We start from the raw sequence: 26447 nt of genomic DNA, 5'->3' as shown, positions 1-26447 counted from the left end.
ATTTTAGTGAGCATGTTGGTACGTAAGCTCTGGAGACTAACACCATTGAATGTCAGGATGCCGTAATGAACAAAAAAAATGTATGTCACGTTGGCAACAACACCCTTAAATAGCCTCCGTGACTTATAAAACTGGACGGGACATTAACGTTTGAGTCGGAGTGTGCATGTCAGTGTGTGAGTGTGTTTAACATTGACAAGTGCTTCTAATGCTACTCATGTAAAGCGTTTGGGTGTGTCGCCATCTGAGCGCGTGTGCATATTGTTGTGCATGCCTTTATTTGTGTTTGTGCACTCACTCCACGGTGAGAGTGTAATCAGAGGATGTGGCGAAGGGATGTGTGTTGTGTTGCTGCAGTGGGTTCCTTCTCCCTCCCGGTGCACACAGAGAAATAGCTGAACCCAAAGGTTGATCTAATTTCCTGCTCTGTGATATCGATCTGAAGGAGGGAGCTATAGGACAGAGGATTACCACTACCCCACTGCATCTGAACTCAGACAGAGAGAGAGAGCGAGCGAGAGAGAGAGAGTGTGAGAGAGAGAGAGAGACAGACAGACAGACAGACAGACAGACAGACAGACAGACAGACAGACAGACAGAGACAGAGAGTGGCAGAGCGAGAGAGAGGCAGGGCGAGACAGAGGCAGCGCGAGACAGGCAGAGAAAGGACCTGGAGGCAGAGGAGCAGAGCGAGACAGAGAAAGGCAGAGCGAGACAGAGGCAGAGGTAGAGAGGCAGAGGGGGCAAGGAAAAGAGACGGGGGTATAGGAAAACTAAGCAGATGAGGACAGTGGGTCGTGGTGAAAGAAAGAGACTAGATGGAGAGAGGGCCAAAGGAGGACACGAGGGAATCTGCAGGGGAAGAGAGGAGAGGAAACGGTGGATTAGGGGAGAAGAGAGGGAGGTAGGCAGGAGAGAAACCAAAGAGGTGGTATGTGTGTCCCACTACACGATGCCCCTTGTGGTAGCTAAATGCACTCAGGTGGGCGAGGGTGGCAGCGAGAGCCTCACTGGTGCCCCGACTCAAATGCCTATCTCTGCTCCCTTTACCCAGATACAGCAGCACAGATGCGTCTGACTGTAATCCGTGTGTGGGAATGGTTTAATCAGACAAGAGCTTGGCCAGGAATGCACTGCCAAAAATGTCAATAAGGCATGTCATTGCTTTGGCATCCACACACAAACACAACAACACGCAGAATGCCGTGATCCCCGCTGTGCATTCTACACCGAATGCTCTCATTTGCTTCATGGAATCATTTCCCCTGCTTGAGTATCAAAGGTGTTTCATGTAATAATGTCCCTGTGCATTCAGACCTGTCACTTCAACCACCTTCCCGAGACGCAGCACGCACGCACGCACACACACACACACACACACACACACACACACACACACACACACACACACACACACACACACACACACACACACACACACACACACACACACACACACACACACACACACACACACACACACACACACACACACACACTAGTCCCCTACGGTGCTTGAGTAACAGCTGGTGTTAGGCTGAGCAACGTGCCCTTTGTGGGCCCAGGGCAGGGGTAGCATGAGGACCATTAGGGCAGAGCGTGGCAACAGGGTTAACTGAGCCCAGGCCCATCTGTGCACCCCGTTCCACAGGGAGACAGAGAGAGAGAGACACACACAGAGAGACAGTCAACAGAGAGACAGTCAACCTGCTCCACACACACTCAAACACACCCTTTCAAACTCTCTCACACATCAACGTGCATGCGCACGCGCACCCACGCAAGCACACACTAACTCAGAAGCACTGCATAAAACTCTCCCTTGTACAGAACTAATGCAGACCACACATCACCACAAGCACTGTTATTAGGAGGTGTCCAACACAACACAGAGGCTGCTTCCCAAATGGTAACCTATTCCCTATATAGTGCACTACTTTTGACCAGGGCCGCTGCTGACTGTCACGAAGGCCACCTACAGCGCCACAGGCAAACACGAGCAGCAGAACAACTCCAACAGAGAGAGAGAGAGAAGCAGAGGGGGGAGACATCCAGCTCTCTTATCACAGGCACAGCTCTGACTTAGAGAAAACATCAGAAGCTTCCTCCGGAGAGAACCACAGTCCCCCCAGAAATTACTGATAAATCACTGACTGGGGATTCATAGGAGAGGGAGAGGAATATAACGGAAAGGTAGAGGTATGTTGGCTGAAAGTGAAAACTGTGAAAAGGGGAGAGAGCGAGAGAGTACGAGCGAGAGAGAGAGAGAGAGGGAGAGAGGGAGAGAGCGAGCGAGAGAGCGAGCGAGAGAGTGAGACCTTGCTGATACTGAGGTCAGAAACTGCTTGTGACCTTTGCACCCTGAATAGTGATGTGCCACCCACTCCCTCTATATGCCCCTGTACAGATCTTCTCCACAGTCTCAGTAATCAATAGCATCCACTCAGAACAACAATTGCAGCCTCTGTGTAATGTGTGTAAGCTTACCTGTTGCCTCAATATATCGGATGCACTTGTCGATGAAGAGGGGGATGGGTCGGTCAGGTGTCACCACGTTGGCCAATGGCACGCCAAAGTAGTTGCTTTCTACTTTGGATACGGAATGCCTGGGCTTGGGCCGCGGTTTCTGAGAGAGGGACGGAGGGAGAGATCGATGAGAACGAGGAGAGCGGCATTTTAGTTTCTGTTCATTATCCATCCGAGACATGGATTGATCTTTAGACCATAGACATGGGCACAATCTGAACACACGCATCACCATACTTTCATTCTTAACAAAACACAACCCACATACGCATCCTTGCAGCAAGGCCTAAGCTGATAAGAATCATACATTCCTGTCTCGGGCTGTCTGAGTGATACACATCTCAGTTCCACTTTTCACCTCTCTATGTTTTCTTTATCCTCCGCACTCTCTTTCCTCTCCCTTGTCATACTCTCTTTCCTCTCCCTTGTCATACTCTCTTTCCACGACACTGCATCCCCCGGGCATTACCCCAACCCGAAAAACATTCTTAGTTTCTAAGAGGTCCCTAACTTACTGCTGTTATCAGAATTCAATTCTATCCTGTAAGCTACTACGGCTACTTCGGTGCCGTTCAAGCCTTTCAGACAGACTGAGCTGAGAGCTGAGGCAGAGCTCCACGGCTGGCTAGGTACTGGGGCTGGAGAGCCGTAGGACTGTCAGGCAGAGAGCAGAGCAGAGCGGCTCAGCATGATCTTCTGAGTGAGCCTAGCCGCCCTTGTCCGGCCGATCTGCTCCAGTTACCCCACTCCATTACTTTACCCACCACCACCATCCTGCCCACCACCCTACATTCCCCTGGCTGCAGTCACAACCCCAAAATTCTGCTTTTCACACCTGCCTTATTGTTCTTGTTTTATGAGGCCCCGTCCTTGCAATCTGTCTCTCCTTTTGTTTAACTTCTTTGGGGTAGGGGGCAGTATTTTCACGTCCGGATGAAAAGCGCACCCAGAGTAAACTGCCATCCTACTCAGGCCCAGATGCTAGGATATGCATATTATTAGTATATTTGGATAGAAAACACTATGACGTTTCTAAAACTGTCCAAAATCCAACCAGGAAGTGGGAAATCTGAGGTTTGTAGCTTTTCAAGTCTTAGCCTATCCAATATACAGTGTCTGTGGGGTCATATTGCACTTCCTAACGCTTCCACTAGATGTCAACAGTCTTTAGAACCTTGTTTCAGGCTTCTACTGTGAAGTGGGAGAGAACAACAGCTGATTGGGTCATGGGTCTGCCTGAAGGCCATGTGCTCAGTCAGGCGCACGCCCGTGAGAGTTAGCTCCGTTCCCTTTAATTTCTAAAGACAAAGGAATTCTCCGGTCGAAATATTATTGAAGATTTATGATAACAACATCCTAAAGATTGATTATATACATAGTTTGACATGTTTCTACGAACTGTAATATAACTGTTTTGACTTTGTCTGGACCAAGTGCCTGCGCATTTGGATTACTGTACTAAATGCGTGAACAAAAAGGAGGTATTTGGACATAAATGATAGACTTTATCAAACAAAACTAACATTTATTGTGGAACTGGGATTCCTGGGAGTGCATTCTGATGAAGATCATCAAAGGTAAGTGAATATTTATAATGCTATTTCTGACTTTTGTTGACTCCATAACATGGCCGGTATCTGTATTGCTTGGACTCTGAGCACTGTACTCAGATTATTCCATGGTGTGCTTTTTCCGTAAAGCTTTTTTGAAATCTGACACAGCGGTTGCATTAAGGAGAAGTATATCTTTAATTCCATGCATAACAGTTGTATTTTCATCAACATTTTTGATGAGTATTTCTGTAAATTGATGTAGCTCTCTGCACTTTCACCGGATGTTTTGGAGGCAAAACATAACAACGTGCCAATGTAAACAGAGATTTTTGGATATAAATATGAACTTTATTGAACAAAACATACATGTATTGTGTAACATGAAGTCCTATGAGTGCCATCTGATGAAGATCATCAAAGGTTAGTGATCAATTTTTATCTCTATTTCTGCTTTTTGTGACTCCTCTCTTTAGCTGTAAAAATGGCTGTTTTTTTTGTGACTAAGTACTGACCTAACATAATCGCATGGTATGCTTTTGTCGTAAAGCCTTTTTGAAATCGGACACTGTGGTGGGATTAACAACAAGTGTATCTTTAAAATGGTGTATAATACATCTATGTTTGAGGAATTTTAATTATGAGATTTCTGTTGTTTGAATCTGGCGGCCTGCACTTTCACTGGATGTTGGTCCCACGTACCCTAGAGAGGTTAACTGATTTGAGAACAGTTTCACCTTTCTAGCCAATTGCGCATTTCTCTCTTACCCCCTCGTTGGAGAGAGCGAGAGAGATAGAGAGAGAAGAGAAAGAACAAGATAGAGAGAGACCTCAAGTCAGCCAGACACAGTCTGAGGTGAGTGTATATGAACAGGGAGAAATGGGTTAGTTAGCTTCCACTGTGTACTCACTGCTGAGGCCTAACGGCAGCCAGGCAGAGACAGGGCTGGCTGATTCCACCCTGACCTCAGGTCAGACTTACAGGAACACTCTTTGTTGATTATAATGAACCAAATGTGCGGTGCCCTAAGGGCACGCTAGGCTACAGCTGGTTCTATAGTGACCCTCATCAATAGAGAGACAGCTGATCTGGGAACCTGATGACCTTGTTTTGGCTCCCATTAAGTAATAAAGACTCTAATGTAAGTGGAGCGGGGGCACAGGCCCCAGATCAGCCCTACGGCTGTGCTCTGCAGTAAGGGGAGTAGCTAGCAGTTTTGTTTTATTTGTTTTGGGTGGTTAAATTAAGTTCCCCCTATACTGGTTCCGCCAACTAATTCTCTCTAGATGTGTGATGTTACGGAGCATCATTCAGGATATATAAAACACTCATATAGTTTATGGCGTATAGTTTATGACATCATCACTGTGTGTGAAAACATAAATCGCCTGTCCTCCCTCCTGACACCAAAGGTAATTATCACCCACCCACCCACAGCCAGGCAGGCAGACACACAGCGACAGGGTGGTTTGTGTCTCTCCCCCAGCCAGTCTAATCATATACACTGCCTTCGCTCCCACTTAGGTGGCACTTATGTCAGCCTTTCTGTGTGAACGGGAACTATGGCAGGCAGATACGACTGACGGCGCTGGGTCAAATGTTTGTGTCTGAGGAGAGGGAGGGTGCAGATTGTGCAAGAGAGGGGAGGGAGGGCAAAGTGAGTCCGATGTTCCCTCAATCCCTCTTCATCAGCAGGGAGGTAAAAGAGAGGCGGAGTCGGGGAATGAGGAAGGGAAGGAGAATGTGTGGGAGGAGGAGGAAATAAACCCAGGGCATGTCCCACTAGTCTCTGGGCATGTTTTGCTGCAGCACTAGAGCACTACTGAAAACATGCCGCACAGCTGGACCACTCAGCTGCCAATCACTCTCTATTCCCTTTATTCGGTGAGACTGCCCCCTATCACGCTCTTAGGGCAGGTCTGACTTCATGCACTGATGCAACAGGGAACTCTCCGGATTAGAAAGACAGCCCACCTGGGAACAGGGCATGTCATAAACCTGTTAGGTTTACTCTGCACAGATCTACTTACCGAAGGGAACGTTTAAAAAAAAACTAGCCAGCCTATGAGACGGCAACTAGGGCTGTAGCAGTAGCAGGTTTGTCGTTTGGGATGAGTGAGTGGGTTCGAGCTAGGGATGCTATTATCTGAGATCAAACACAACTGCTGTACAGACAGACAGTGCGGAGGGGGGAGAGGGGGCGGTAAAATAATTATCTCTTCTTTACTCTCGTTAATGCCCTCGTTCACGTGGCCGGTGAAAGAAATGGCCAACTAAGCTGGCAAACATGTAACTTCAGTTTTAATGGTGTTTGTGTCAAATTATAATGAGCTATGTCAGCATGGGTTAAAGTTTGAGAATTTTGTCCATTTGTGAAATAATGACAGCACCACACACATAAACACATGTACATTCAGGGAAACACATTAAAACAGTTTCTCTGAGCTGGGTGAGATCAATAGCTGAAGTTTCCCTCTGCTCCCGGGCCATGATTGGGCGAGTTTGGAGGACTCCAGCAGCGCAGGAGAAAAGTAGGACCACAGAGTGTGAGACGGCAGAACTGATTTAAAGAGCCTGGAAGGAAAGCTAGACCTAGACCCTCTATAATAGAGCCTGTCAGACTCAAATCAGATGGGCCCCAGTGAGCAGAGAGACATGACACAGAAATCCCTAGGTATAGAAGTAATGAAGACAAGCACAGAAGCCTCCTTTGGCAACACACTTAGAGCACAGTGCTAATTACTCTGAGCTCAGCTCATATACTCACACAGGTGATATACACTGAACAATGCAACGGGAAACGCTGCTGCTAAGTCACTTTGATAAAGGCGGTAAGACAACACTATTAAACAGATGAAACTCATTAAAGTAGTCTATAGTAGCTTGATAGAGATTGTGCCCGAGTGGCGCAGCGGTCTAAGGCACTGCATCTCCAGTGCTTGAGGCGTCACGACAGACACCCTGGTTCGATTCCAGACTATATCACAACCGGCTGTGATTGGGAGTCCCATAGGGCGGCGCACAATTGGCCCAGCGTTGGACGGTGTATGCCGTCATTGTAAATAAGAACTTGTTCTTAACTGACTTTCCTAGTTAAATAAATACATTTAAATAAAAACAATATTACGTCATTCATAGGGGGAAAACTCAATGAATCACATCAGTTTCTCTATGTGACCGGTATGAAGAATAAAAACTGAAAGTATGCAATCTGATGTGACCATATTGATGAACGATAGACACACAAACATACACACACCCACCCTGGGGCACATACCTTGGTGTTTCTGCGCAGGCTCCTGAGGATGTTCCTCCTCTTGGGGTCCTCACCCTCCTCGTTAATAGAGTTGTCCCCCTTGTGCGCCCCGCCCAGCTCCTCTGGTGCCTTGGGTGGCCCCAGCTCGTCGTCACTGCCGATAGAGAAGCTAGTGCGGAAGCTGCTGAACTTGCCCAGGCGTTTCGAGCGGTCGCGGTACAGCCGCGGCTTCACCCCCAGAGCAGACATCTTCCGCCTCCGCTCCAGGGAGCTGCTGTCAGCCTCGCTATCCGAGCCATTGCCCCCGCCGTTAGAATGCTTGTTGGCATTGCGGATGGTGATGATCTTGCCCTGAGTGCTGTCGTGGGGCACCGAGTAGATGCTCTCCTCCTCCGTGGGTCGCTGTTTGATCACGGCATCCACGGGCTCTGCGTAGTCCGAGGGGTCGTAGCCACCGTCGCTACCCGGCGCCCAGGTGACAGCAGGCGGTAAAGAGCGGCGGTTGGTCCCTTGCTGGTCCATGTAGGGCCCCAGGTTGACTTTCCGTACAGGGGGCTTGGGCCGTACCTGCGGGGGCACCTTGTTGTTGAGCTTGCTCTCGAAGGTGCTGATCTCGGAGATGACTGAGAAGGCGTCGCTGGACTCCAGGTCAGGGAGCTTGAAACCCCCCAGGTGGGAGGTGGGGGTACTATCGGGGTAGGGCGGTGAGGGCTCCACATCCTCCTCAGAGTCTAGCAGGGTGTTGATGGGGCTGGGGGAATTGCAGCGGGCCGGGCTCATGCTCTCAGTGGTGCAGGCATCTGCTACATTATCGTACATGTGTGTGGCCTCCACTATGGTGCGTTTCTCCACAACCTCCTTCAGGAAGGGCTGGAAGAGGTCTATCCTGTGCAGGCCTCCCACCACCCCTCCGGGCCCACACACTACTGTGTTAAACCTGGCCTCGATCTCCCGGGCCAACTCCTCCCCCTGGCTCACCTGCTCCCTGGCCACTTCAGAGTCCGACAGCTCAGCCTGACTCTCCCCCACCGCCAGCAGCTGCACGGGGATGATGTCCTGCACCTCGCACAGGAATGCACACAGGGTCTCCATGGACGCCTTGCGCCTGGCCGAATACACAGCGATGTAGCCGTGCACCAGCCGGCTCTTCCGTAGGGCAAATGAAGAGTGGAAGGAGAGCAGGGAGAGGTCGATGGTGTGCCTCTGAGCCCCCACCGTGAGCTCTAGGAGCACGGACGTGCCACTGCTCAGGCTGGAGGCCGGCCGGCAGTGCTGGGGCAGCAGGAGAGGCGAGAGGAGCTGCTCCACGTCATAATCGTCCCCACACATCAGGCACATGACTATCCGCAGGTCTGTCTCGGGGATGGGCTGGGAGTGAGAGTCTCTGAAGGAAGGGGGTAAAGGAGGGGAGCTGCTGCCTATGCTCCCAGGGGGCCTACGGCATTCTAACAGACCTTTTAACACCTGGTTGATCTGCTTTTCGTTCACATTGCGTCCATAGCCCACCCCAGGGGAGGCGGGGTCTAGGTAACCACACTGTAGCTTCCCAGCCACCTGCTGCCCCTGGAGGATAAGTGTGTGGGCCGTCTCCCCCCCAATGTCCCTGACGGACCCTACTCCCCGTTTGGTGACTAGGAGCAGGTTCATGGGCAGCTGAAATAGACTGTTTTCCCTTCGGCCTAGCGTGGACTCTCTGAGCTTTTCAATGCTCTCCACAATGTAGGATAGTGACTCCTTAGAGTTGTAGAGACACAGGACGCCATGGGGGGTGAAGGTAGGTGTGTGGAAGGAATTGACCGGCAGCCGAACGTTGCCCTCTATGGGCCGGAGGGACAACTCATACATTTTTCCATCCAGCACGTAACGGTCGTCATTAGTGCACAAAGCCCTGATCTCATTGGCCAGTTCTCTACCCAGGCCGTCTTTACCCAGAATGACCAGGTTAATCCGATCTGCATTCCCGTCACCTGGTTTATGGCTATCAAAGAAGGAGTATCGAGTGGGGAACTTGGAGGCTAGAACCTGTTCAATCTTACAGTCCACACAGTGGGGGCTATTTGGGCAGGTCTCCTTGGTGGGGTGGTAGACAAAGTGGATATGCTTGAGAACCAAAGCGTCCCTCTCTGCCTGTAACTTCTGCAGGGCCTTGAACCTTTGCTCCTCCCCCAACACCTCCTGGATGGCCCCCATCTTCTCCTTACTTGGCTTGGCGTCTACCTCCAGCTCATAGAAGAGCTCTGAGTACTCCAGCAGCAGCTCCTGGAAGTCCTCCTTGGCTCGGTCGATGATCTCCTTCTGGTGCCTGTTGTAGATGTCTAGGTACTCTTGTTCCTCGAGCCACTGGTAGAAGTCTTCATTCATGATGAAGCTGCGTGCCTCCTCCCAGGGCTTGCCTGCTGTGATAAAGGGAGAGGCACTGAGCTTCTCCTTGAACTCCCACTTCATCTCCGCCTTTTTGCGCTCGTTTCTCAGGTGCTCCAGGTGGCTCTCATAAATTGTCTCGGCCACAGGGGTCTCCAGGAGATCCTCTGGAATCCTCTCATCCTCCATGTTGTCTATGTGTGGCGTGGTCTCCCAGGGGGTGTCGTCCAACACAACGAACCAATGGGAGAAGTCCCGCTTGGTCTCCAGAACCTTCTGGACCCCGGACCAGCTCAGGTGGTCGATCTCATCCAGCTCAGGGACTAGGGAAACCAGTGCCTGAGGCAGGGTGCTGAGATAGACCTTCCGCCTTCGCTCAATGTGCTCCTGTTTGAGCCTGTGGACGTGCTGCTGGAAGAGCTTCTTGGCTTTGGCCGTGCCCTCCAGGAAGACATACTCCTTGTACTCTGGGGAGGTCTGCATGCGCCGGTTTATGTTGGGCCACGTCTCATTGTGGTTCTTCACGATGCGGCTGACCTGCCATTCGTAGTGGTCTTTAGCCGAGGCGATCTGCTGGCTCTGCTGCTTCAGGGCCTCAAAGTAGGGGATGATCTTGGGTTTGCCCCGGCCCTTGTCTATCAGCTGCACCAGGGTGAGGAAGGCCAGGTCTACGTTGACGTTGGAGCGTGCTGACGTCTCCACCACCTGGAGGTTCTTCTTGGCCAGGGCGAAGGTGTGCGAGTCCTTGATGTAGCGCTCCACCCCCTCGTCGCACTTGGTGAGCACCAGAACCACTGGCTTCTTGTTCTTGGCTAGCTGGTTATAGAGATTAGTGATGAACTTCATCTGTTCGTCAAAGTTACGGTTCATGCCCCTGCTGACGTCCACACAGAGGAGGAAGCCATCCACCATCAGCTTCCCCTCAGGCATCTGCTTCTGCTCAAAGTCCTGCTCCAGCCCAAGCTGGTCTGTGCAGAAGTACATCAGCTTTTCTGCAGAGGCCAGCTTGTTGGAAGCTGCCCTCTTGATGTAGGGCTGGAGGGCTGTGGAACGGTGCGGCTGGAACGTCTGGTCATCAATGAACTCTGTCTGTTCCACCACATGCATCCTGCACTCCGGCCCCTCCTCCAGCACCCTCCCCGTTTCCCCCCAGAACAGGAAGTGGTCATTGTTCACCACGCGTCCTCCGAAGTCGCTGGTGCTTAGCACGGAGGTGTGGTCCAGGTAAAAGTCGTCTGCGCTGGGACGGACGAAGCGGTTGCACAGGCAGGACTTGCCCACGCCACACTGCCCCTTCTCTTTCTCTGTGCCGGACAGGCCCACCACGACCAGGTTGTAGGTGGGCGCCTTTGCATCTTGCTTTTTTGCCATCATCGTCGAACGCAGACACTCATCCTGCCATGCCCACAAGCTCTAGGGAGGAGGCTGCAGGACGGTCTTTCCATGCAAAGATTCTTACTGGCCTTGGGTCCGACTCTACAAGAGAAGGAGAGAAAGGTAGATTTTTTAAATAAATAATATAAAAGACTGTGGGAAAGATTCATTGTCATTATTCAATTCATTATTTGTAGGCTGTCCCATGTCTCATTTAAAATTCCCACATCGTTGCTGTGTGATGTTAAAAATGTTTCATCTGTAATCCCATTTCACCGCTGAATGTTTCCTGAAGAGATTGAGGTCAGAAGCAAAGCTGTTGGAATGCTACAACTTACTTAAGACAACTGCAGTACAGTCAGTAACCATTAACTGATGCATTCTTTCACATTTAACCTCTTTTTGACATTCTACTACCCACCATACTAAAAGTAATTTCCTGAGGCTTGTTTGCTACATTCTTCCCTGCTTTGTACGTTTCAAAACAGCAGAACAGGATCTTATGTGAGGATACATAATTATCTCACATCTAACAGTGTTGTCTTTTAAGCCAGCAGCAGTTCTACAAGACGCGATGGTACAGTTCTCACTAACACACAAATCCACACACGTAGAGAAAGAGACTAATTGGGCAACTAGGGAAGCCCAACTGCCTTTCAAACGGCTGCTTTGAATGTTGGCTGCTTTCCTCTCCACAAAAAAAAAAAACAACAACATTTTCCTCTGGTTCCTGAAAAAAAGACTCCGCGGACAAATTGGACTGGCTGATGTAGCATCACTAATTATGATCTGAAATTGCGTGTCTCGTAACATTTACCTAGATGTAATAGCTGTTCAATTTGGTATCATGCTGTCTGGAGATATCACTTGCGGATGTTTCTTTCCAAGACCCACACACACACTGTTCTCAGAGCAAGCACTTTCACCACTACACAACAGATTCCATTGGCAGAACACAGGCCTACAAAATCATAAATAGAGCTCCTATTGGTAGAACTGAAGGAGGGAGATAACATTCATAACATTTTGATAGACGGGCCCTTTCTAAACAGTAGGGAACAAGAAAACCACTAGACAAAGCCCCAAAGCACTAAACACAGCTGTGCACAGCAAAAAAGAACCCACACCCAGTCCATGTAAATTCGTCTATGTATTTAGTAAACACATTACAACCACTGTTAACGATGAATGAACGGGGCTTTTGAGGCATGGTTTGGAGAATACTTACTACCCGCTGAATTGAGTTAGTCATAGAGAGTCAGTGTGAAGACAGAACAAAGAGGAGGGAGAGAGAGAGAGAGAGAGAATCCAAAACTCTGTAGATAATATATACACACCAAGACCACAGGTAGGACGGTTGTAGGTTTAATAGTAGAAAGGGGACAATAAAATGGGGGATTCAAAAGTTAGTGGAAAGCAAGTTCTATCTACCCAGACTCTGTTTACTGTAACACTACAGCAACGCGCGCCTACTACACTGGGTGCATAAACAAGTGTCAGCGCAAAAGAGATCAATATCAAAATGAATTTCTTTATTTTTTGTATATATTTGCAAAGTAAAACATGCATGAAAAAATGCATCAAAAGGGGGCTGGCTGAGAGATCCAGGACAACCAGTCTCTGTAACGAAGGGAGGCTGAGTGTGGAGCTTTTGCCTGGGCTGCAGGTTGATAGAGAGCTGGTTGGTGATAAGACCTGGGCAGCCATGGTTAATTCATGGTCCTACGTCCTGCTGCAGGGCTCTGGGCTGGCTGGCAGTGATTAGCCCGGAGATCAATGAGCCCTTCGCATAGAACAAACAGCACAGAGGGGAGTGGAAGAGAGCAGGACAACACACATTTTGCAGACACTCTTATCCAGAGCGACTTACAGTTGTAGTGCATTCATCTTAAAGTTGGAATCCTTAATGGTGAAACAACCACGTCCGATATTACAACGACAAAGAAGTTAGGGGAAACAACAAACCCCCCCCCCCCCCCCCCCCCCCCCCCCCCCCACTGCAATATTTCAGGGACCATGTAGGACAACGCTCCTCAGCTCAACAAACAATAACAATGGTGGTGGGGCGGGCCACTGGTTCCGTTTCCCCCTACTGAGGATTACATATATAAGATAACTAGGTGAGACAACCACATCACCACAAACGGAACCACTGGCCCGCCCCACGACCATTGTTATTGTTTGTTGAGCTGAGGAGTGTTTCTGCCTTATTATTATTCGACCATGCTGGTCATTTATGAACATTTGAACATCTTGACCATGTTCTGTTATAATCTCCACCCGGCACAGCCAGAAGAGGACTGGCCACCCCACATAGCCTGGTTCCTCTCTAGGTTTCTTCCTAGGTTTTGGCCTTTCTAGGGAGTTTTTCCTAGCCACCGTGCTTCTACACCTGCATTGCTTGCTGTTTGGGGTTTTAGGCTGGGTTTCTGTACAGCACTTTGAGATATCAGCTGATGTACGAAGGGCTATATAAATAAATTTGATTTGATTAGATTTGATCACAGTCGTAGTAAGTACATTTTTCTTCAATAAAGTAGCTATCAGCAAAGTCAGTGCTAGTAGGGAAAGACAAGTGAATTACAATTTTATTTGTATTTTTATGTATGGGGGGCGGGGGGGTAAGATGTCTTATTTAAGATATTCTTTGAAGGTTAGGGTTTCAGACGTGTTGGCAGGGACTGTTGTGAAGGAAGTTGTCAAGGAAGTGAGTTTGTGTTCATACAGGACCTCCCGCCCCGCCTACCCCGATCAATGCGGAGCTATACGGAGCCCTCCCCAACGTTACAAAATGTGGGAGGCACACAGCGACGCGGTATGGAACTCAATTTGGCTTCTGCGCGCGCCTCCGCAATTGCGTCACACCCTCCACGCGGAGCCTCCGACCACGTGTTCACGGATCAAGCATAAATTGGCTTTGAGCCATGCCCACTGCAGGAGCCCCGTGCTCAGTTGATAGAATGTTCGACAGCACTGACAGGGCATAGAAATTGAGAGCGTAGACAAACGCATTCCCCCGTGGAATAAAGAGCCATAACCATTCCAGTTTTATATGACCTTCAGTATAATGCCGTCGTCGTCATCGGCGGGGTTAACTGGACCTTTACCTCAACACTGACCGGCTCCAGTCCAGACGACAGAGAGCACCGTCTCAATTAGTGACATATTAAACTGGCCTGTGACCCGCTTTGAGCTGAGCCTAATGATAGGCTAAAGGACAAACAAGGCTCCCCCTGCTTTCGTCCTCGCTGCCTGTCTACTTACTCACCGACCTGGTTCAGATCAGAGGCACGAGAACCCATTAGTTCATTAGATGTATAGTATTTATCAGTCCCCCGTGTTACACTACCACTGATGATAGTACGCTGATGACAATTCCTGGGCTGACCTACTCCACTGTGGTAAACAGGTGGAACATAACACCACGAAGCGAAGAAGGCAGGCTTATAAACAGGGTTGTGATCTGAAAATGGTGTCGCTATGCAAGAGTGTTGCTATGGCATGTTTTATAGTAGGGCAGTTCCACAGAAAAGGAATTGCACCGAGACTCAGATTTCTCCCTTTAAAATGTGTGCCATGCAAAAACCATTCAACAAACCATACAACTATGCACAAGGGCTACTTTTAACAATTGACACTGAACATTCTACAGATGCAGATGCAAAGTTCGGTAACATAATTTTGGTAAAATCTCCATCAGTCTTTTGTGTCCACGTTTTCCAAAAACTCTTACATTTCTTCTCCGGATTAAGATTCAACGAAGTCTGCAGAAACACTGGGGTGTCAGCTATGACATGACACATTGACAAAAAATCCATTTTGGTTATTGAACTACAGTAAGTGAAGTGGATTTACACCCGGTAACGGAACTGTGATAACGGAATTTCATCATGGGTCCCTGTTCTGTAATACACAGAAAGGCATTATTATGGATATGAATGTCATTCTCTTCAGGTGATGTATCCTACACAAAGGTATAAATATGCAACATCCTCCTTTGGGTATTATTGTACACACTGGCCATTATTTTAAAATGAGCCCTGCCCCTAAACAAGAACGAATTTGGTTGGTCCGAACCAAACCTGAACCAATCGTAGACGTCTATATTTCACAAGTTTGGACATCATACGTTGACCTTTTGCCACTTCCTTCTTCGGAAAAATAGGACAGATTTTTTTACTTGTCCAAAACCTCAAGTCACTTGTACCCCCCCCCCCCCCAAAGATGTCTAACACCATGGGCCAAAAAGGTGACTTATAATTGTGTTGTATGCTGCAATTGTGTTGTGTGCAGGCTTTTGATCCAACCCTGCCCAAACACACCAGAATCAGCTTATCAAGATCCTACAGAGAAGCTGATTTCTTTTACAATGTGGTGTGTTTGAGCAGGGCTGGAGCTAAAGCTTGCACTCCCATTAGCTCTCCTGGACTCTCCAGGAGGGTGGTTGGCCACCCTACAACATTACAATTACAACAAATGACTTCTTGTCTTTGTAAAATAATTCACTCCTTCAATGAGGATCAAATGGCTACGGTAAGGTAGTTAACTAAGATGTTTATCGATTTGTAAGGTTAAAATATTCAGTGTTCAGGGGTGATCTTGGTATTTAATTAGGATGCCCATTAGCTGTTGCAAAAGCAGCAGCTACTTTTCCTGGGGTCCACGCAAAACATGAAACAATACACAATACAGAACTTTAATAGGCAAGAACAGCTCAAGGACAGAACTACATCAAAAAATGGTTTAAAAGGCACACGTAGCCTACATATCAATACATACACAAACTATCTAGGTCAAATAGGGGAGAGGCGTATCTTGACAGCATAGGAGTTACTTGTCAAGGTCTTACAACCAGAGTAAGCAGCATTGGTTTCATCAACTGCGCACCCATATCAAGTGTTGGTGGAAAGTTCTTTTAGAAAATCAGATATGACAATAATGCATGCTAATAGCTAAATAGTTAACATTTTTGGGATGGAAAATGGATTAAAATGCATATATATATTTCTTAATTTTTAAAAGATAGACTCTTAGCTTTAATTTGACACGCTCCTAGAAACATCACATGTTGGTGCTTATGGGTCCTTTTACATGGAAATGACCAGTAGTAAAAATACTGGAGTGCCATGGAAAAGGCTACATTAACAAATAACTATGACAGCCGCAGTTACCACAGTTGCGCTAACCACACACACGCACGCACGCACGCACACACGCACACACACACACACGCACACACACACACACACACACAGAGAGAGAGAGAGAGAGAGAGAGAGAGATCGAGGCACTAATCATCATGCACTCATTAGGGTCAGATGTATTGACTCAGTTTAACATGGCCTGTTGGTTTATGACGAATTGAGCGAGTGACTGGTGTAAATGGGGGGGAACTCTCCTATAGTTTTCCCTCAGGTCTGAGGACCAGCCATCCCAACTGTTCAGCAGACGCTGGAGACATGCTGCTAACATCTACTTGACTTATCCCAGCTGCCCGTTTCCAAGCGCTTCCTCGATAGCCAAAAGGAGTGCACGCGTGTGTGTGTGTGTGTGTTTGTGTGTGTGTGTGTGTGTGTCTGTGTGTGTGTGTGTGTGTGTGTTTGTGTGTGTGTGTGCGTGTGCGTGTGCGTTTGTGTGTGAGTTTGTGTGTGCGTGTGTGTGTGTGTGCGTGTGTGTGCGTGTGTGTGTGTGTATGTGTGTGTGTTTGGGCGCGTGTTTATAACTGCCACAATACTTGAGAGCGGGTATTTCAGCGACAAAACAGTTTTTCCTGTTTTCCAGGCTGTTCTAGTGACAGGTGAAATAAATAACTAGAACCAGCAGCATTCCATCTCAACTGTTGTGACAGTTAATAACACAGAGATAAAGGAAAATGGCCCCTGACACATTAGCATGCTAACCGACATAATAACTACCATTACCATAAAAATTTAAAAATCGAAATGCATAAACTGTTACTGGTTAAATAGCAACTACGAAATAAACCAAACTATTGTCTTGAGGCTTCTGCCTTAACCTTACCTGCGAGAGTATATACGACAAGACAGATTACCAAAGCTATCTGTAAAGGACAGAATGTACAGTGCTAGCTGAATACTAACCAGCCTCAGTTTGTCCAGCCAGACACAGCGTTCCAGTGCCGCCTGAGGCCCTCTCTGTGTGAATAGTGCGCATGTCATGCCACATACTCACCGCTAGCCCCTGGCTGAAGGGGATAGGTTAGGGCCTGCATTTTATCTACCTCCGACCCAGAAACACATGGATGAGGGAGCGGGTCGGCCGGGGGCGGGGGAGTGGGGCGCTGGGTCAGAGAGCTGGGTCATGTGAGCTCATCTCCTCCCTTCGGGGATGAGGGTTGGGCTATGCCTGGCGAGGGCGCATCACTTCTTCCCATAATCAGAAGCACAGGAACGATAGGGACCCGGCACTGGAGAGTGGCCACCGGGGCGTGAAGTTTACTAACACGCGTGTCAGAGGGCGGCAGCGGGAGAGACAGCCTTAACTAGCCAGAGGGCCAAGCCCACAGGATCCAGGCATTCCAATGGTTCATTACAGGGCTTCAGCCAGAGAACGTCAACAAGGCCTGAGTCTGAGCCCAGTGGGTCTCCTGAGGCCTGTCAAACAACCCATAGCCCTGAGAACCAACCGCCATGAAAACTAAGACAATGTTAGCCTAAGCCTATGTATGCACGGCATACATCTTTATGAGCTGTGCCTGATTGTTAAGAGGGGAAAAAAATACTTCACTGTGCACACTGACTAAGTTATTGCGATATTTCACACAAGACTATGTATATAGGAAACATGTAAGAGAAAACTCTATTGCAGTGGTTTCTGAGAAAGAGCTGCCTCTGGTTCCATATATCCGGTGGCTGTCATTGTCAAAACCATATTTGATAAAATAAGCATAAGCTCTGTGTTGGTGATGGCAGAGTGCTACAACAGGAGGTAAAACCCCATTACTGAGAATGATGCCTTCTCTGGGCCCATCTCTCTCTCTCTCTCTCTCTCGCTCTCTCTCTCTCTCTCTCTCTCTCTCTCTCTCTCTCTCTCTCTCCCCCCTCTCTCTCTCTCTCTCTCTCCCCCTCCCTCTCCCTCTCTCCCTGAGCCTGCTCTAACAGCCAAACTGGCCCCCATTAACAAGACAGTCGTGAAGAGGGCACGACAAAACCTTTTCCCCCTCAGGAGACTGAAAAGATTTGGCATGGATCCCCAGATCCTCAAAAAGTTCTACAGCTGCACCATCGAGAGCATCCTGACCGGTTGTAATCACTGCCTGGTATGGCAACTGCTCGGCATCTGACCATAAGGCGCGTAGTAGTAGTGCGTACGGCCCAGAACATCACTGGGGCCAAGCTTCCTGCAATCCAGGACCTATATAATAGGCCGTGTCAGAGGAAAGCCCATAAAATTGTCAGGGTCTCCAGTCACCCAAGTTATAGACTGTTTTCTCTGCTGCCGCACGGCCAGCGGTACCGGGGCGCCAAGTCTAGGACCAAAAGGCTCCTCAACAGCTTCTACCCCCAAGCCATAAGACTGCTGAACAATTAATCAAATCGCCACCGGACAATTTACATTGACACCCCCCCTCCTTTGTACACTGCTGCTATTTATACCCACTGTATAAAGCCTCGTTATTCTTATTGTGTTACTTAATAAAAAATACAAATAAATGTATTTTAGTCTATTTGGTAAATACTTTCTTGAACTGCACTGTTGGTCAAGGGCTTGTAAGTAAGTATTCGGTGCATGTGACAAATAAAGTTTGATTTGATTTGACATCCATCCATTCTGTCCCCCCGTTTCCTTCTCCCTCTCTCCCCGTCGATTTCTCCCGCCCAATAGCTATATATTTTATTTGCTCTCCCTCCTCCCCACAATACCGCTCTCTCGCTCATCTTATCCCCTCCTCTTTCTCGCTCTCTCTTCTTCTTCCCTCTCTCTTTCTCATGAGACCTGCCTTCCATTAGCGAGGGCATCAGGGAAGAGAACTCTCACACGGACACCACTTCCTGCCGAGGCGAGGTCCTCTGGCAGAGAATGGATGGAGGGGAGAACGGAATGGGTGTGGAGAGAAGGGAGCAGAGGGTGTGTCTGTGATGACAGCTCTGCATAACCAGAGCAGAGAATGTACTCCCTTGTGTGCCTTAATCTGCAAACATAACGGTCATGGATTCTCTACACACACACACACACACACACACACACACACACACACACACACACACACACACACACACACACACACACACACACACACACACACACACACACTTATGCAGTGCAACACAAACACATGCACTATAATACATTAATACAGTGACGCAAGCACAAATAACTCATTACCCTCTTTCACTAATGCAATGACTCCGTGTTCCATTTACCCACAGGAAGTTTACATTAACACTTACTATCACTAATGCAGTGTATAGACGCAAACACAAACACAAACAGACCACAGACAACATTTCCAAATATATCACACACACACAAATTGCTCCTAGTAAACAAACATGTACCACAAAAACTCAGCACAGGTCATGTGTTCACAAATTCCAGAGGTCCCCATTGTACTAGTGTCATGATGTTATCTGAACCGTCACACACACACACACACACACACACACACACACACACACACACACACAAAGAGAGCGAGAGAGACATAACACACACTGCAGTGCACACACACACACACGCAGGACACCCACATCACAGGGGCAGTAATCCAGGCGGGATAGTCAGATCTCGGTGGGATTACACACACACACACACACACTGGATTACCAGGGCTCTTTGCATCTTCACATTTCCTGAATCGCAGTATGTATTAGTATGATCTGATGCTCTACTCACGTAACATGGAACATCAAGCCAGAGATACGCTACCCAAATCCCCTTAGGATGCTCTGTCAAACCACTGGATAACACACACACACACACACACACACACACACACACACACACACAACATATCTGTAATGCTTTAACGCTCCTTAATAAAACAAGCCTGTAGTACATCAAATCCTGGCAGGGTTCTCTGTGGAGCTCTCTGCAGTGGCTTTTCTCCCAGCAGGCACCTTGTTGACTAGCCGAGTACGGTGTGACCTTTTCCAGGCCAAAGTCCGGCAGCTATTTCATTGGGCTCTACCCTGCCATGCCCTGTCACACAAGGCACCACACTGCGAGGTCATTTCCTTTTCCTCCCTGCCTGGGGCATGAAAGATAGAGTTGGTGTTAGGGCAAGCCACTGTGTTCTTATATAGCGAGAGATGGAAGGAGAGCGAGAAATACGGCAGGGGGGGGGGGGGAGAACGACTGTTGCAAAGCAGGAGGAAGAGGGTGAGGGATAGAGGAAAGGGAAGGTGTCACTGATGGTTGACACAGAGAGGAGCAGAGAGGGAGGAAGAGGGATAAGAGCCTACTAGAGAGAGAGGGGGGGGAGAATGAGGGAGAGGCTGAGCGGGGCAGATCAAAATGGCGTCACAGAGTTGAACCCTTCCACAGCATCAGGGGGGCCTCTTCGATAACACAACTAAAATTAACGCGTCGGGAACATGAACGGCGACAGCTATTAATCCCCCCCACACACACACACACACACACACACACACATTCTACAGTGATGAGGCCTTCCCTCTCTCCGACCACGTCTGTGAGTGGAGGAGTGCCGGGGCGAAAGTGCTGGCTTAGCTACGACGCGACGCCCTACAACGACCTGCAGCTGATATTAACCCACTGCATACCGCGCCCGCTAAACATGCTATCAAAGGTCCCCCGGGTGACTGTGCATTTAAAACAAAACACTCCAATTGACCTTGTCGACACGGTAAAACAGGTTTGAGCTACAACAACAGCAACAGCTGCCATGTCAACAGGTCAGACACCTCCAGGGACAGAGAGTCATTTTGTAGGTCTCTCTCCCAGCAGAGCTGTGCGTCTTCCTGCCTAACCTTACAGCCCCGGTCCCTGTCAGACACGCTGAGCTGGCATCAGCACACATCTGAACTCACTCTGGAGCAAAGGGGTTGTCAGCTGAAATGCGGTGTGAAGAGACACTGTATACAGCCATTCTCCCAGCCAAACGCAATTCCCGGAGCGCACACAAGCCATGCACTACACAGACAGACAGGCACAGATAACGAGCAATACACACAGGCACGCAGCTTTCACACTCACATAGCCACATAGAAAACAAAATGGGGACGAGAGAGAGAGAGAGAGAGAGAAAGAGACTGTGAGAGAGAGAGAGAGACGGTGAGGGAGAGAGAGCATCCCAGCATCCCCCTCCTCCTTTGGGGTAGCCGTATCTCCCCATCCAGATGCCAGTCGCCCACATGACTGTCAGAGCTAATTGCTTGTGTAATTGGTCTGACAACACAGGTGTTGTAGAGGGGACGTACCTCTATAACCTGCACAACACTGAGGCTCTGCTTACATCAGAACCACTGTCAATCGCTTACCTCAGACCTGCCGATCCACATCTAAATGGTAACCCAAACTATTAGCAGCAGAGATGTGAAACCGAACCAGAGTCAGGGCTAATGAGAGCTGTCAGGGGCATTTCCCAGCTTGTTCGAGGAGAGAAAGCTGCTGAAAATAGTTTTTTTTGCTGTTATTGCTTATAATCATTATGATTAACAGACTGCACTCCTACCAGAGTGACTTGTATCGGGAGACAGTTTTCACAAAGTGTCCACTCATATTCACCACAGCAGGCTATCTAGGTTGGGAGTCTTACCAAGCAGTAACTCGTCTGGACTTTGAACCCACAAGCATTTGTGGGAACCAAACATGTGTTGGGAAGTCCTGGGGGAGGTTTTAAAGAGTAACACCAATGAGAGAGCTCTGTACCTACAGCTAGGTGACAGATGGCCTTCCCGCACACACACACGTACACACAGATTCACACATACAAACTCACGGCACGCCATATGCTCAAAGATACCAGAGATCCACACCCGCTCACACACAATCCCCCACATGAACTATCATGCCCTCTACTTAAAATGGGAGCGTTTTCGATCAAGTTTTTTTTAATTTTCTCTCCTCCACCAAGAAACGTTCATGCACTATTGAATCCTGAGACCAATTAAAACAGAATATGACAGGAACGAGGGATGGAGGGAGAGAGAACGAGAAGGGAACGAGGACAGCAGAATAAATAAACACGTGGCGTGTGACGTCATACACACACGGGGGTTGGGTGTGTGTGCATCATCCTGTGGTATTATCATATCAAATGTTTTTTTTTTGTTTTTTGTATGAGACAGCTACAGGCGCCAACATGGTAGCCTGGGCAACTGCTATCCTGTGTTACCTCTTGCCGTCAATGGAACAGGAAGCAATAGAGGCACCACTTCCACTCCGATCTCTACTCCATTCCCTCCACTCTACACAGGACTAATGGAGCCTGCTGCAGGAGTAATGAAGCCAGTCCACAACGCTAGGCGTTATAAGAAGCTTTCTGATACACAGCAAGGGCAGGCCCAATACATGATGTACCAGACACGGGCTACAGGGAGCAGGACATAGGATGGAGAGGGAAAGAGAGCAAGAGGAACTGCACAAAGAAAGCAAACAAAAACACAGAGGAAGGCTAAATGGGGAAGGAAAAAAAATTATAGGAAGACAGTGAGAGAGGAAGACAAAGTGAGGAGGAGAGAAAGTGAGAGGAGGAGGGTTAACAAAGGCTTCTGGTAAATACTTAGCATTTGTGGTTGGCTAATGGAAACACAGGGCTACTTAGGGCTCATGCGCTGACAAGCCCCGATGTGGAGGAAAGCTCCTGAACCAGGAACCTCTCTCTCTCTCTCTCTCTCTCTCTCTCTCTCTCTCTCTCTCTCTCTCTCTCTCTCTCTCTCTCTCTCTCTCTCTCTCTCTCTCTCTCTTCTCTCTCTCTCTCTCTCTCTCTCTCTCTCTCTCTCTCTCTCTCTCTCTCTCTCTCTCTCTCTCTCTCTCTCTCTCTCTCTCTCTCTCTCTCTCTCTCTCTCTCTCTCTCTCTCTCTCTCTCTCTCTCTGTGTGTGTGTTTAATAACATTGAAGAGGCAGTGGGGCGAGGGACCTCACAGACAGCGACGAGAGGGACCAACGCCCTAAATCACTCTGCGCTGCCAAAAGATACACGCCGCGCACAGAAAGTGAGGGATGAAACATTTTTGAAAAAACGTATTTATGGAGGAGAGGAGCCAAAGAAGACGGTGAGTCACTCTGCGGTGGGAAAGGCAAACGATACAAATGAAAACACCTGAACCTGCCATAGTGTCAATTAGCGATAATGACTTTTTACTTGTTGCCACAGTAACCAACTCTTGGTGCAAAGGCAGATGGCTGCAGACCCCCCCCCCACCCTCCCCCATACCCCACTCATTTTCTTCTGAGAGCTTTTCTCCTCTCTCTTGTCCTTTCCCTCTCTCCCCAACGTGGGATTCATGTAGGAGGAACTAAAAGGCAAACAGATAAACAGCCCCTTTCCCTCCTTTAATAACCCCTCGCTAAAATGGCATCCTCTTCTCGGTTCTGTCAAAGAAACCAGACCTGAAGCAACTGAGCTTCAACTTGAAACCCAGAACGAGGGGGCACTATGTGAGTTTCTCCTGCAGCCTAACTCGCTCTCCAGTGTGAGCAGACACAGGAGGAAGCTGACAGGCCCTGGGGCCGACAGCAGTCCAGAGGTTGCAGGGTTACGCTTACTCATCCATTTTAAAACGAGCCTCCAGACAGAAGAGACGAGCACGGCCATTAGAGCTCTGCCTCTGCCCTGCTTCCTGCCTCCTCTGCTCTCTGAGACTGCTCTTCTCCGTCTGCCGGGCCGGGGGCTAAGGTTCACTTTGGCCCTGTCCACTGCCCAGCTGACTCAGCCCCCAACAACACACTCAGAGGAATGTGGTTCGCTGGGGTTAAGGGTCATCTCTGGTGTGGGGTTGGGTGGGGGTGTTAAGGGAGGCGTTCACTGTTACGGACATGTCAGGGACTAACACAACAAGTACTAAAACTACTAACACTAGCCTGGGTGCCAGTCTGGTTCTGCTGTCTTGCCAAATCCAATTACAATGGAGTAGGCAAAAGCACAAACAGATCTGGGACCAGGCGATACAAACGCCCAATGTTGTGTGAACTGTACAATTATCAGGCCCAAATCAATCAAATTTCTCCTATCCCATCCTCCCCCATCATGACTATGGCAGTTGGAGGCCACCAGCACCCATGGAGCCATTCCAGAGTGTCTGTGCAAAACCAACACTCCGCTGCCAAGGGTTGCTATGGAGCAGAAGAGGTAGGGGTGTTAAACCAAGTGAAGCGTAGACACCCCCACCATCACCACCACCCAGCCTCCCTCTTCACTCCTCAGCCAAGCAGGCTAACTCTGGCCTGTCTTCGTGGCCAGTCTCAGAAGACAGAAGGGGAAGGGGGGAGAGGACGGGGAACGGCATGAAAGATATTATTTTACAGCAGCCATGATTGTGTTGATCCGTGTGGTTTTGAACACCTCCTGTTGAATTCCTTTGCTTGGAGGCGGCACGCAAAATGCCAACCCCACCCTCCTCCCTCCTTTCCCCTCATCTCCTATCCCCCTCAAACCCCGGTCTGTGCCTCATGACTGGCACCACTGCTCCCCGTTACCTCATTTCCCAGGGTTCTCATCTTGAATCACCAACCAATCAGCAGAGCCTACTATGACATCAAAGGCTCCTGGAATGGAAAATAATGTTGTCGTTGGATGGCCGCCGCTGGGGGAGGGGGGGGGGGGGGGGTCATACACACATTTCAAACATTGTGTAAAGCCTCACGGAGGTCAGAAAGACCAGAGTCTCCAGGAAATCAAGTTTGAAGATTCTTGGGCAGCCAAAATAAAGATCCATTTCTATCCTGTACTCTACTAACCAAACAAACACAGATCCAACTGCATCCTCCGCAGCCAGTAATGCAACCGCACGCCGATACTCTACAGTTGATGTGATGTCACACACACACACACACACCTGGGCCTCCACCTATAAACTCTCTAATCCAGGGGCTCAGGTATAGGAGAGGCCAAAGTGCTGTCAAAGACTGGTCCCCCCCCTCCCCACGCTCACAAACACCCCCCTAAACCTCCCTGCCATTGTCTGGTTCTATCTCTCTATCGATGAGCCCTGGCTAAGGTCATCATTGTGATTGTGATGTGGTGGAAAAGAAGGATTATGCTGCGGGTGTCTGCTCTGCGCCAGGGGACTTAAGGTTCTCTCTCTCTTTCGCTCTCTCTCTCTCCTCTGTCTCCATGGGGATTTGAGAACGGAGGGAGTGGAGGGGGGTGTTGGGTTGGAGACAGTCAACAACTTCTAGATTTTTCTCCGAGATAAGGAGAATATGTGCAAGCTCTTTGTAAGACTTGCAGGCACACTGACCAAACAACCTTGAGCGAGTTCATTCACAACGCCAGCCGTAGGAGGGGGGCGCGGGGGGGGGGGGGGGGGGGGGGGGGGGGAACAACCAAACGTGATAAAATCTACTCTGAGGGAAAAGGACCGGAAAGAATGAAATAAACGAATTAAGCTAGATAAACCTTCGCTCCCACTGCACTCTGGAGACCAAATGCCATGAATGAGAGGAGACGGAAAGAACGGGAGAAAGAAGGTTTTCAAAGGAACTGGGTGAAAGAGAGAAAGAGAGTGGTGAGAAGCCAATGGGAGTCTTCCCTAGAGACCAAAAAACAGTTACACCACCCATTCTAACACAACCTCACTTCCCTAATCAGTGAAATGTTCTTATATCCTATCGCAACGCTCCTAGAATGTTCCAACTATGTTTTAGTGGCTATGGTCAACGGTGTGGTAACCAGCAGAGTGTGGCGGGCCCATATCCCATGAGGGTCCACTCCTCTAGTGTTGAGTTCTCCCGCCTGAGAAAAACAGCTAGAAACCTTAGACAGAAGTGAAAGATCTAAGCGAAATATAACACTCAAAGAAATCACAAACATTTTGAGTAAAATAAGTGACCGCGGGGGAAAAAAATAAACTCATATATCTGGACCAACAGAACAGCTGAGGCAAGATAAACTAAACGGTAAGAAAATATTGCCGTATTGCAATAAATGTCCAGCCGGTCGGGAACCGATACATTTCATCCTGTGCCTATTGGCCCATTTCAGCAGTCAATTACTCGGAGTAGCCAATAGCTATCAGCCAGTCTGTCAGTCTCTGTGTGTGCCATGCACCTCATCAAGCCACATGTCTACCCACAGATTCCCATTTAGATTCCCTAAAAAGCAAAGAGGAGCACAGCCTTATCCCCAGGCCAGGCACTAACCCGGGTAGCCATGCCCCCCAGTCCCATTGATTCCACTCCAATAGGCATATTATAATGGGGTTAGCTAAGGCACTGTTTCGCCCAGGAAGGT

At 48.8% G+C, this 26447-nt stretch overlaps 1 protein-coding gene across 3 annotated transcripts in view; it reads right to left on the bottom strand.

Annotated features, from left to right (window-relative positions):
* Positions 1–26447, bottom strand: part of arhgap35a (Rho GTPase activating protein 35a) — a 94741-nt gene that overhangs the window by 18671 nt on the left and 49623 nt on the right. For all 3 annotated transcript variants that reach the window (XM_036965837.1, XM_036965836.1, XM_036965835.1), the window contains exons 2-3: positions 7355–11170; positions 2488–2626 (exon numbers count right to left, since the gene is read on the bottom strand). In XM_036965837.1, the coding sequence (XP_036821732.1) occupies positions 2488–2626; positions 7355–11068 (3853 nt within the window). In that variant the 5' untranslated portion in view covers positions 11069–11170. The remainder of the gene's footprint in view (positions 1–2487; positions 2627–7354; positions 11171–26447) is intronic.

Source organism: Oncorhynchus mykiss, chromosome 27 (assembly GCF_013265735.2).
Source record: "Oncorhynchus mykiss isolate Arlee chromosome 27, USDA_OmykA_1.1, whole genome shotgun sequence".
In the NCBI taxonomy this organism is placed as follows: Eukaryota; Metazoa; Chordata; class Actinopteri; order Salmoniformes; family Salmonidae; genus Oncorhynchus; species Oncorhynchus mykiss.
This window is presented reverse-complemented; position numbering and strand designations above follow the sequence as displayed.